The 13,950-nt window shown below is 40.6% G+C and overlaps 1 protein-coding gene across 1 annotated transcript; it reads right to left on the bottom strand.

Annotated features, from left to right (window-relative positions):
• Positions 1-281: 281 nt before the first annotated feature.
• On the bottom strand, positions 282-13,289 carry LOC141569682 (testis-expressed protein 13D-like). Its single transcript, XM_074323905.2, has 2 exons — positions 12,168-13,289; positions 282-1,413 (listed from the first exon to the last, which is right to left on the bottom strand). The coding sequence occupies exons 1-2, from the start codon at positions 13,127-13,129 to the stop codon at positions 1,395-1,397; spliced, it is 981 nt and encodes a 326-aa protein (XP_074180006.1). The 5' UTR covers positions 13,130-13,289; the 3' UTR covers positions 282-1,394.
• Between the last annotated feature and the right edge of the window lie 661 nt (positions 13,290-13,950).

The raw sequence follows: 13,950 nt of genomic DNA, 5'->3' as shown, positions 1-13,950 counted from the left end.
CACCTCTCATGCCTTACAGGCCCAGGAGCAGCAGACACGCCCACCTTTGAAAGATCATGTGGACTTGGACAGCGAGGCTAGCAGGCACAATGATGAAATGGATTGAAGGGCCAACAGAACCTCCCCCTGGCATTCTTGAGTAACTCTTGGGAAGAAGAGGGGCCCTTCAATAGAGAATGAGATAGCACTTTCACCTCAGTGGGATGGAGGGAAGATGCAGATTTAAGCCGCTGCCTCTGAGCAAACCTACCGAGATGCACACTACACAGAAGACACAGCCAGCAAGTGCACACACTTTATTACTAGTTAGAATGAGAAAAACCCTTCGTGAACTGGGATCTCATGGGGCAAACTCTAGGCCATCTTTTTCAGACTGGAGGCTGATCTAATTTCCCACCCTCTTGGCTTCACCTGCCTCTGGGGAGTCCACAGAGAACAAACAACACACCAAGTGGAAGACAAGGGGCCCAGGGGCATTCTCAAGAGTGCCTGTCCCAGTCCATTCTATTTTTAATACAGTTAGTCCTCCCAATGATGTCCCAATGATGTTAGCATGATGTCTGTCCTTGGAATCCATTTTGTTCTTCATCCACTCTTGACTGGAAAGGGACTCGAGATGAAAGTGGCCGAGGCTGAAGGCTTGAGTGTATAGCCAACACTCTCCCAAGCACTGTCCTTCCTTAAGACAGTCACCCAGTGTTTTTTCAGACAACCAGGATATCTGTCCCTCTCAAGGGAGGAAATCAGCAAGAGTATCAGAAAAGTCCTGCTCCCATAAATGTAAGGCTACTTTCCCTATATTTGCCATTGCCCATTCGTCTCCACTGGGATTGATGTGATGAGCTATTCAGTTATTCAAGTCCTTCCATGAAAGTCTCTCTCACTTTGCCTCCAGAACTGTAGAAATGGATCCTGACGTTATTTCAGTTGGGTTCACTCAAAAGCCACAATATATGCTAAACAAAGTAAACACCCCTGGTCTACACTGCATCTCAAATTAGGTTTTCTCCTGTCATCTAATCAAACTCACCTAACAGGGTTATAATGTGTGCACCAGATAATAACATATAATTGTAGTTCCTAACACATATTAGACAATTAATAACTGTTTAATTAATGAATGACATGCAATAAAATTGCTATAACATCTAAAATTTAACATTATCTTCCAAATCCTCTTTGAACTGTGCTGTCAATCCCTTTTCCCCAACAGAAGCATTACATTCTAACAAAAATCCGCCTGCTCTTCCTTGTTCCAAGATGTGTGCCAGATTCCTTCACATTCTTTTTCAGGTCTAGCCAGTTGAGGTCTCATTGAGGTGAAGGCTGCTTGCTGAGAGCCAGAAGGGTATTTTGTGAGAATTCACACAGTGGGAGCTGGAGCTTCTTCAACTTCATACAATGTTCCTGGAGCTTAGAGACACAAAGAACAAGCCCTCACATATGAATGTTATAAAAACCAAATCAAGAAGCACATGTGAACACTACTGCAGTTTATAGCATAATAATACCATTCTCAAGGAAAAGCAGTTCCCCATATACATCTTATGTTCTAACAGCATGGTTATTCTCAGAAAAGGGTAAAGTGCATCAAACACATGGTGATTGATGGAAGGAAAACTGACTTTAGGTGGTGAACACACAATGCAATATATAGATGATGTATTATAGAATTGTACACTTGAAATCAATATAATTTTACTAACCAATGTCACCCCAATAAATTTAACAAAAAATTTTAAAATGTCAAAAAATAATAAATAGGAGTTTCTGGAAAAATGGCCGCGTGAGATGAGCTTCTGTAAAGCTCCCCTGGAATTTACAACGAATCAAACCACAAAAACTCCACAAAGGACTCCCTGCACAGCAGACAGGCAAGACGAAGAGGCCCACTACCGAAATCACCTACAGGTGGGAGATTCGCGTGAGTGGGGGGAGGAGGAAGGAAGGGAGAAGTGCGGAGACAGAGCCGCGCGGGCGCAGGACACAGACCTAGCTCAGTGCTCCGAGCTTGCTGCTTCCCGAAACTACCGCAGCTGCGGGAGAGGGAAGAACTCAAACTGCTAGGGCTCCGCTTACGGCCCACAGGGCTGGGAGGGCAGCATATAACACGGCTGAACCCAACGCTCACGGCAGAGACCTCAGAGAAAAGACTGAGGGAAGAAAGCTGACAACGGTGGTTTAAGCCCTCACTGCCGAGCAGAGAACGGAAGCCTTAGGCACTAAGACTAGCCGCCTGGTCCCTACCCTCCCAGAGCTCGCCCCTCCCCACCTGCCCGGTGCTAGATACAGAACAGTAGCACTGTCAGATCAAAAGAACAGAATATTTGCTGTTCTGAGAACTGTGGACCACAGGCACAAATTCGCAGGCAACTAGTTCTGGCAAAGGGGAGGGAGCTGTGGAAGCAGGACCCGCTGTGGTGGTGGTCGCCGCCATTGCTCTGGGCCACCTCTCACAACTCACCCCGCCCCTGGCCCCACCTATCTGGGCAGATCCCTGCAGGAGTAAATAGAACTGATGAAACATATGGGCTCTGAATCTGGAGCTGGAAGAGTTTTGGAACATCAAAAGCTCTCCGCATACCCACCGGGACACTGCACCCTGTGACCTAGACGAACTATTAAGAGAGGAGAAGCCCGTCTCCCAGGGAATCCCCCCATTGTGTGAGAAGATGGAATAGTGCAGAGAAAACATAGCACTACCGTGTGGGAGAAGAAAAATAAGCTGCAGTTGGAGAAAAAATAAAACATTCTACCAACAAGTACTGGAAAACAAAAGAAAGACCGCTGCCTATTAACCTGTTACAGAAGCCACTCCTGTAGATGTCTAGGAAGAGAAATAGTAAACCAGTAATCGCCATGAATAACCAAGGCAACAAGATAACTCAGAAAGAAAGTGAAAAATCTCCACAAAAGGCACTTAAAGAAACAGAAATATGGGACCTATGTGACAGTGAATTCAAGATTGCAGTTCTGAAAAAACTCAATGAGATACAAGAAAACACAGATAGGCAGTTAAATGAACTCAGAAACACAATCAAAGAACAGCATGAGCATTTTACAAAAGAGATTGAAATTTTAAAAAGAACCAAATAGAATTTCTGGAGATTAAGAACTCAATAGAAGAAATTAAGAATGAAATAACCAGCTTAGGTAGTAGAGTTGACCAGATGGAGGCAAGAATCAGTGACATCGAAGATAGAAGCCTGGAAATTACACAGATGGAAGAAGAAAGAGACTTGAGACTTAAAAGAAATGAAAGAACTCTACAAGAACTTTCTGACTCCATCAGAAAGAGCAATATAAGAATAATGGGCATACCAGAAGGAGAAGAAAGAGAGAAGGAAACAGAGAATATATTCAAACAAATTGTTGATGAGAACTTCCCAAACCTGTGGACAGAACTGGACCCTCGAATCCAAGAAGCAAATAGAACACCTAATTACCTCAATCCCAACAGGCCTTCCCCAAGGCACATTGTATTGAAGCTGTCTAAAATCAACCACAAAGAAAGAATCCTCAAGGAAGCCAGGGAAAAGAAGACGGTAACTTAAAAAGGAAAGCCCATTATGTTATCATCAGATTTTTCAGCAGAAACTCTACAAGCCAGAAGGGAGTGGAACCAAATATTCAAACGATTGAAAGAGAGAAATTATGAGCCAAGAATAATATATCCAGCAAAGATATCCTTTAGATATGAAGGAGGAATAAAGACCTTTCCAGACATACAGAAGCTGAGGGAATTTTCTAATACACAACCTGCACTACAAGAAATACTAAAGGAGGCTATTCGACCACTATCAACAGGGACAATTTGTGGCAACCACAACTCAAAAAGGGGGAGAGTAAAGGCCTAAACCAGAACATGGGAATGGAGAAAGTAAGCGTGCTGAAGAAAATGGAATACTCTAAATATCAAACTTTCTTTTACATAAAATTAAGGGTAACCACTGAAAAAAAATCCAGAACTGAAATATATACTGTAATAAAAGAAGAAACAGAGGGAAACATCATAGAATACCACCACACAGAAATAATAGACAACAACAAAAAGGCAAAGAAACGACGGAGACATAGCCTTACCAGAAAACTAAAGATAGAATGACAGGAAATCCTCACATATCAATAATCATCCTAAATGTAAATGGACTGAACTCACCAATAAAAAGGCACAGAGTAGCAGATTGGATCAAAAAACTAAACCCAACCATATGCTGTCTCCAAGAGACACATCTCAGCTACAAGGACAAGCATAGACTCAAAGTGAAAGGGTGGAAATTGACACTCCAAGCAAATGGTGCCCAGAGAAAATCAGGTGTAGCCATAATGATATCAGATGAAACAGACTTCAAGGTGAAAAAGATAACAAGAGACAAAGATGGACATTTCATAATGGTGAAGGGGACTGTAAAACAAGAAGACATAACAGTCATCAATATTTATGCCCCCAGTCAGGGAGCACCGAAATACACCAAGCAACTACTAACAGAACTAAAGGGAGAAATTGACCAAAACACAATTATACTAGGGGACTTAAATACATCATTGACAGCTATGGATAGATCATCCAAACAGAAAATAAATAACGAAATAGTAGCCCTAAATGACACATTAGATGAAATGGACATAATTGACATTTATAGAGCACTTCATCCTAAAACATTAGACTACACATTCTTTTCTAGTGTACACGGAACATTCTCAAGGATAGACCATATATTGGGACATAAAATCAGTCTCAACAAATTTAAAAAGATTGAAATCATACCATGCACATTCTCTGATCACAAGGCTTTGAAATTGGATATCAACTGTAAAAAGAAAGCGGGAAAAAACACAAATACATGGAGACTAAACAACATACTTTTAAAGAAAGACTGGGTCAAAGAAGAAATTAGAAGAGAGATCAAAAGATACATAGAAACAAATGACAATGAAAATACATCCTACCAAAATTTTTGGGATGCAGCGAAAGCAGTTTTAAGAGGGAAATTTATCTCATTACAGGCCTATCTCAAGAAACAAGAAAATTCCCAAATAAATAACCTCATGTTACACCTTAAAGAACTAGAAAAAGAAGAACAGGTGAAACCCAAGGTCAGCAGAAGAAAGGAAATAACAAAAATTAGAGCAGAAATAAATGAAATAGAGAACAGAAAGACAATAGAAAAAATTAATGTGACAAAGAGCTGGTTCTTTGAGAAGATTAACAAAATTGACAAACCCTTGGCTAGACTTACTAAGATAAAAAGAGAGAAGACACTGATTAACAAAATCAGAAACGTAAAAGGGGAAGTTATCACGGACACCACAGAAATACAAAGGATCATCCAAGAATACTATGAAGGACTATATGCCACCAAATTCAACAACCTAGAAGAAATGGATAAGTTCTTAGAAACATATAGCCTTCCAAGGCTGAACCATGAAGAACTGGAAAATCTAAACAGACCGATCACCAGTAACGAAATTGAATCAGTCATCCAAAACCTTCCCAAAAGCAAAAGTCCGGGACCAGATGGCTTCACTAGTGAATTCTACCAAACCTTCAAAGAGGACCTAATACCAATTCTGCACAAACTCTTCCAAAAAATTGAAGAAGAAACAGTACTCCCCAACTCATTTTATGAGGCCAACATTACCCTGATACCAAAACCTGGTAAGGACAGCACAAAAAAAGAAAACTACAGACCAATATCTCTGATGAATACCGATGCAAAAATCCTAAATAAAATTCTAGCAAATCGAATACAACAATGCATTAAAAAGATTATTCATCACGACCAAGTGGGGTTCATCCCCGGGGCACAAGGATGGTTCAACATATGCAAATCCATCAATGTGATACATCATATAAACAAAATAAAGGACAAAAATCATATGATTATATCAATTGATGCAGAAAAAGCATTTGACAAGATACAACATCCATTTATGATTAAAACACTTAATAAAATACGTATAGAAGGAAAATACCTTAACATAATAAAAGCCATATATGACAAGCCCTCTGCTAATCTCATAATTAATGGAGAAAGACTGAAGCCCTTTGCTCTACGTTCAGGAACACGACAGGGATGTCCCCTATCACCTCTGCTTTTCAATACCGTGTTGGAAGTCCTTGCCAGAGCAATCAGGCAAGAGAAAGAAATAAAAGGCATCCAAATTGGGAATGAAGAAGTTAAATTATCACTCTTTGCAGATGACATGATGCTATATATAGAAAACCCTAAAGACTCCACCAAAAAGCTATTAGAAACAATCAACGAATACAGTAAAGTTGCTGGCTACAAAATCAACGCACAAAAGTCCATTGCCTTCCTATATACCAACAATGAAATCTCAGAAAAAGAAATACAAAAAAACAATTCCTTTTACAATTGCATCAAAAAGAATAAAATACCTAGGAATAAACTTAACCAAGGATGTGAAAGACCTATATGCTGAAAACTATAAGACTTTTCTGAAAGAAATTGAAGAAGACACAAAGAAATGGAAAGACATTCCGTGCTCATGGATTGGAAGAATCAACATAGTTAAAATGGCCATATTACCCAAAGCAATATACAGATTCAATGCAATCCCCATCAAAATCCCAATGGCATATTTTAAAGAAATAGAACAAAAAATCATCAGATTTGTTTGGAACCACAAAAGACCCCGAATAGCCAAAGCAATCTTAAGAAAAAAGAACTATAATGGAGGTATCACACTTCCTGACTTTGGCTTGTACTACAGGGCCACAATAATCAAAACAGCATGGTATTGGCAGAAAAACAGACATATAGACCAATGGAATAGAATTGAGAACCCAGAAATAAAACCACATAAATATGGACAGATAATTTTTGACAAAGAAGCTAAAAACATACAATGGAGCAAAGACAGCCTCTTCAATAAATGGTGCTGGGTGAATTGGATAGCCACGTGCAAAAGAATGAAACTGGACTGCTATTTGTCACCATGTACCAAAATTAATTCAAAATGGATCAAAGACTTAAGCATAAGACCTGACACAATAAACTGCATAGAAGAAAACATAGGTACTAAACTTATGGACCTTGGGTTCAAAGAGCATTTTATGAACTTGACTCCAAAGGCAATGGAAGTAAAAGCTAAAATAAACGAATGGGACTATATGAAACTTAAAAGCTTCTGCACAGCAAAAGAAACCATTGACAAAATAAAGAGGCCACCAACTGAATGGGAGAAGATTTTTGCAAACAGTGCCTCCGATAAGGGGCTAGTATCCAGAATATACAAGGAACTCATGCAACTCAACAACAAAAAAACAAACAACCCAATTGAAAAATGGGCAGAGGACTTGAAGAGACATTTCTCCAAAGAGGACATACAAATGGCAAATAGACATATGAAAAAATGCTCAACATCACTAATCATCAGAGAAATGCAAATCAAAACCACAATGAGATATCACCTCACCCCAGTCAGAATGGCCATCATCAACAAGACAAATAGTAACAAATGTTGGAGAGGCTGTGGAGAAAAGGGAACCCTCATACACTGTTGGTGGGAATGCAGACTGGTGCAGCCGTTATGGAAGGCGGTGTGGAGGTTCCTCAAAAAATTACGAATAGAATTGCCATATGACCCAGCAATCCCTCTCCTGGGTATCTACCCAAAAAATCTGAAAACATTTAGAGATAAAGACACGTGTGCTCCAATGTTCATTGCAGCTTTTTTTACAGTGGCCAAGACATGGAAACAACCAAAATGTCCTTCGATAGATGAATGGATGAAGAAGTTGTGGTATATATACACAATGGAATACTATTCGGCAGTAAGAAAAGATGATATAGGAACATTTGTGACAACATGGATGGATCTTGAGAGTGTAATGCTGAGCGAAATAAGTCAGACAGAAAAAGCAGAGAACCATGTGATTTCACTGATATGTGGTATATAAACCAAAACAACAAAAGAACAAGACAAACAAATGAGAAACAGAAACTCATAGACACAGACAATGGTTTGGTGGTTGCCAGAGGGTAAGGGGGGTGGGGGGTGGGGGGTGGGAGATGAGGGTAAGGGGGATCGAATATATGGTGATGGAAGGAGAACTGACTCTGGGTGATGAACACACAACGGGATTTATAGATGATGTAATACAGAATTGTACACCTGAAATCTATGTAATTTTACTAACAATTGTCACCTCAATAAATTTAATTAAAAAAAAAAAAAAAAAGATACATAGAAACAAATGACAATGAAATTACATCCTACCAAAATTTTTGGGATGCAGCGAAAGCAGTTTTAAGAGGGAAATTTATCTCATTACAGGCCTATCTCAAGAAACAAGAAAAATACCAAATAAATAACCTCACGTTACACCTTAAACAACTAGAAAAAGAAGAGCAAGTAAAACCCAAGGTCAGCTGAAGAAAGGAAATAACAAAAATTAGAGCAGAACTAAATGAAATAGAGAACAAAAAGACAATAGAAAAAATTAATGTGACAAAGAGCTGGTTCTTTGAAAAGATTAACAAAATTGACAAACCCTTGACTAGACTTACTAAGATAAAAAGAGAGAAGACACTAATTAACAAAATCAGAAACAAAAAAGGGGAAGTTATCACGGACATCACAGAAATACAAAGGATCATGCAAGAATACTATGAAGTACTATATGCCACCAAATTCAACAACCTAGAAGAAATGGACAAGTTCTTAGAAACATATAGCCTTCCAAGGCTGAACCATGAAGAACTGGAAAACGTAAACAGACCGATCACCAGTAATGAAATTGAATCAGTCATCCAAAACCTTCCCAAAAGCAAAAGTCCGGGACCAGATGGCTTCACTAGTGAATTCTACCAAACCTTTAAAGAGGATCTAATACCAATTCTGCACAAACTCTTCCAAAAAATTGAAGAAGAAACAGTACTCCCCAACTCATTTTATGAGGCCAACATTACCCTGATACCAAAACCTGGTAAGGACAGCACAAAAAAAGAAAACTACAGACGAATATCTCCGATGAATACCGATGCAAAAATCCTAAATAAAATTCTAGCAAATCGAATACAAGAATGCATTAAAAAGATTATTCATCACAACCAAGTGGGGTTCATCCCCGGGGCACAAGTATGGTTCAAAATCCGCAAATCCAGCAATGTGATACATCACATAAACAAAATAAAGGACAAAAATCATATGATTATATCAATTGATGCAGAAAAAGCATTTGACAAGATACAACATCCATTTATGATTAAAACACTTAATAAAATAGATATAAAAAGAAAATTCATTAAAACAATAAAGGCCATATATGACAAGCCCTCTGCTAATCTCATAATTAATGGAGAAAAACTGAAGCCCTTTGCTCTACATTCAGGAACACGACAGGGCTGTCCCCTATCACCTCTGCTTTTCAACATAGTGTTGGAAGTCCTTGCCAGAGCAATCAGGCAAGAGAAAGAAATAAAAGGCATCCAAATTGGGAATGAAGAAGTTAAATTATCACTCTTTGCAGATGACATGATGCTATATATAGAAAACCCTAAAGACTCCACCAAAAAGCTATTAGAAACAATCAACGAATACAGTAAAGCTGCTGGCTACAAAATCAACGTACAAAAGTCCATTGCCTTCCTATATACTAACAATGAAATCTCAGAAAAAGAAATACAAAAAACAACTCCTTTTGCAATTGCAGCAAAAAGAATAAAATATCTAGGAATAAACTTAACCAAGGACGTGAAATACCTATATGCTGAAAACTATAAGACGTTTTTGAAAGAAATTGAAGAAGACACAAAGAAATGGAAAGACATTCCGTGCTTATGGATTTGAAGAATCAACACAGTTAAAATGTCTATATTACCCAAAGCAATATACAGATTCAATGCAATCCCCATCAAAATCCCAATGGCATATGTTAAAGAAATAGAACAAAAAATCCTCAGATTGGTTTGGAACCACAAAAGACCATGAATAGCCAAAACAATCTTAAGAAAAAAGAACTATAATGGAGATATCACACTTCCTGACTTTGGCTTGTACTACAGGGCTACAATAATCCAAACAGCATGGTATTGGCAGAAAAACAGACACATAGACCAATGGAATAGAATTGAGAACCCAGAAATAAAACTACATAAATATGGACAGATAAATTTTGACAAAGAATCTAAAAACATACAATGGAGGAAAGACAGCCTCTTCAATAAATGCTGCTGGGGGAATTGGATAGCCACGTGCAAAAGAATGAAACTGGACCACTATCTGTCACCATGTACCAAAATTAATTCAAAATGGATCAAAGACTTAAGCATAAGACCTGACACAATAAACTGCATAGAAGAAAACATAGGTACTAAACTTATGGACCTTGGGTTCAAAGAGCATTTTATGAATTTGACTCCAAAGGCAATAGAAGTAAAAGCTAAAATAAACGACTGGGACTATATGAAACATAAAAGCTTCTGCACAGCAAAAGAAACCATCGATAAAATAAAGAGGCCACCAACTGAATGGGAGAAGATTTTTGCAAACAGTGCCTCCGATAAGGGGCTAATATCCAAAATATACAAGGAACTCATGCAACTCAACAACAAAAAAACAAACAACCCAATTGAAAAATGGGCAGAGGACCTGAAGAAACATTTCTCCAAAGAGGACATACAAATGGCAAATAGACATATGAAAAAATGCTCAACATCACTAATCATCAGAGAAATGCAAATCAAAACCACAATGAGATATCACCTCACCCCAGTCAGAATGGCTATCATCGACAAGACAAATAGTAACATGTGTTGGAGAGGCTGTGGAGAAAAAGGAACCCTCATACACTGTTGGTGGGAAAGCAGACTGCTGCAGCCATTATGGAAGGCAGTGTGAATGTTCCTCAAAAAATTACGAATAGTATTACCATATGATCCAGCAATCCCTCTCCCTGTATGTACTCAAAAAATCTGGAAACATTTATAGATAAAGACACGTGTGCTCCAATGTTCATTGCAGCTTTGTTTACGGTGGCCAAGACCTGGAAACAACCAAAATGTCCTTCGATAGATGAATGGATAAAGAAGTTGTGGTATATATACACAATGGAATACTATTCGGCGGTAAGAAAAGATGATATAGGAACATTCCTGACAACATGGATGGATCTTGAGAGTGTAAAGCTGAGCGAAACAAGTCAGACAGAAAAAGCAGAGAACCATGTGATTTCACTGATATGTGGTATATAAACCAAAAACAACAAAAGAACAAGACAAACAAATGAGAAACAGAAACTCATAGAACACAGACAATAGTTTAGTGGTTACCAGAGGGTAAGGGGGTTGGGGGGTGGGGGGTGGGAGATGAGGGTAAGGGGGATCAAATATATGGTGATGGAAGGAGAACTGACTCTGGGTGATGAACACACAATGGGATTTATAGATGATGTAATACAGAATTGTACACCTGAAATCTATGTAATTTTACTAACAATTGTCACCCCAATAAATTTAATAAAATAAAATAAAATAATAAATAAATAAATAAATGGTTATTATCTTCCAAAGTCCTGGTATTATGGGAGAGAGGAGGTTAAGGAGAATACAGAAAGGAGAAAAAGAGAATGCTTCATCATGTCAGCCTCTCCAGGGTAACAGCCATCCAGAATCTTCCACCTGTGAACTGAAATGAATTGGAGAAATTTTCCTTTAAAAGATTAATGAACATATTCAATAGAATCTCATCTTTCTTATAAGCAATATGCATTTTATATACACATATACATACATGTATAATATGAAACTGGGGGAACGAGATCCACATGCAGAAATAGATATATCAATGTGTTAAAAATGCTTATTGCTTGATGGTAGGACAGTGAAAATTTTTGTTTGCTGGGTTTTCAAATTTTCTATGATGTAAATAAAAATCAGTTTTTGATCAGAAGGGGGCCTCCAGAAATTGATTTCTCTTTTAAGTATGTGTCCATTCTTTTTCTATATCTCTGAATTCAGTGAGGAACTTGTTTTGGGTCAAGGCTTCCTACCTCACTTAGTATGTAGATTTTCTTGCATTTATCGCAAGTCAAGTGCCAGGAAAAATAAAACACACTCTATACCATAGGCATGCCCGATCCCACCTCCTGAGGTCTGGGGCAAGTTTCTCCTCGTGCTGGGATTCAAAGGATTTCTTACCTTTTGGTAGTGTGAGCACCTGTCCCTGAGGTTCTTCTTCTTGGCTCCAGCTGTGCCGAGAGGTTTATGAAGTGGGGCCTCACAGGACCTCTCTCTTGGCCTTGGATCCTCTGGTTCTGCTGCAGAGCCATCTCCTCCTGGGACCCAACTGCAGACCACATGCAAAGTGGGTACATCACCCCAGTAGGCATCTGGGGTGGGAATCTGGTTCCTGCTACTGCTCCTCCTGAAACCACTGTGGGTGCAGGAGGTGGTGGGTAGGGGACCGCCATTGGGAATGGCATTGGCAGAGGGGCTTCAACAACCTGGGCCCAGGGACTTGTAGATCCTGGCACATAAAGCACACCCGTTGTCGATGCCATCTGGGCTTCCTGCCTCTGGGAATCCACATCCTTCCTACGCTGCCTCATTTCAACTAGCACCTTGTTTCGCTCATCTGCATTCATAGGCCACACATCATACCCGAGCCGCTGGGGTCGTGACTCTGTTACAACCTCCTGGGACCACCTCTCTGCCTGGACCAGCTGCCAGCGGCGCACAGATTCGCAGTCATTCAGCGCCTGCCGCAGGTCTTCCCGCACTCCACGCAACTGGGAGACCAGCAAATCGCGCTCCTTGCGTAGCCTCTGCAGCTGGGAAGCCAGAGCCCAGGTAGCCATCTCGCGCTCTCCCATCTGCTCCTGCAGCCGCGAGACCCCGTACGCCTGCTGCTCCAGCTGCCTCGCAACCACACGCACGTTCAAGGCTAGCGCGCTCCAGGTACAGGCCCTCTTGGTGGCCTGTGGCACGTGAGGGTCAGCTATAATGGATCGCAGCTCATCTTCTATTTCGTTCCAGGGCCGCGAGCGGAAGGTCAAGTAGAAGTCTGGGCCGCCGCCATTATTGAGCACCTCTTCGTTGATGAACATGACTACCTCGATGTGGCGGAAACCACTCCTGACGTCCCCTAAATCTAAGGCCATGGCTGCCGCGGCCTAGTCAGCAGATTCCCCCACCGCTACTGTTGTAAGCGGTAGCCACTTCCCAACAGGCCCCTCACCTCCTCGCTCAGTCCTACTTCAGTCCTTGCCCAGTCTTGGCCTCCTCTTCGACCTCCTTCCTTTGTCTCCCAGTCGTTCTCCTAACAAAGAGTGAAGCCGATTCACTTACCACACCAACCCCCACCGGGGTCGACTAAGTAACACGTCACAGATATGGGCTCTGAGTTATGCCGCAAGGCGTGTTGCGACACGCCAGACTCAGCAGTGCGACCCCTGTTTGGCGGGCAAGTTGGGCGATTGCGCTGGGCTCTGCCGGAGACCTACTTTCCTTGGACAACGCCTCCTATAGGGCAGGCCGGCTGTGTGACTGAGCTGGAGACTTCAGTGTGCTCAGAGACTACTCGTTTCCAAGAGCTTCTGAAGGATAACACCCAGACACGCGGAATTAATTTCTAACCTAGGAGTCGGGTGAGTGGGTGCATGGTGGTCTCTTTTTGGTTCAGCTCCCGCTCCCGCAACTCTCACTTGCTATATCAAACTTTCTATACAGTCTCAAGCTGTCTGCACTCCTCCCTCCTCATTCTAACCAGATGACCTTGAAGTTCCTCTTATTAAGAAAATCAAGCGATTGAGCCATGATGTCCCTTAGCCTTCCTTGCTAAAATAAATCCTATCTTTATGCTACAGATCCCAGTCCGTCCTATTCCATTTCCTCAGGGACTTCAACACATTTTATTGTCCCCGCTTTCCTGTGCTACTGGATATTTTTCCCCCATATACAAACTTGTTCAAGTTCCCTCTGT

This window comes from Rhinolophus sinicus, chromosome 18 (genome assembly GCF_057876585.1).
Source record: "Rhinolophus sinicus isolate RSI-liver-muscle chromosome 18, RSI-T2T, whole genome shotgun sequence".
NCBI classification, from domain to species: domain Eukaryota; kingdom Metazoa; phylum Chordata; class Mammalia; order Chiroptera; family Rhinolophidae; genus Rhinolophus; species Rhinolophus sinicus.
The sequence above is the reverse complement of the archived record's forward strand: the minus strand, read 5'-3'. Positions and strand labels throughout refer to the sequence as shown.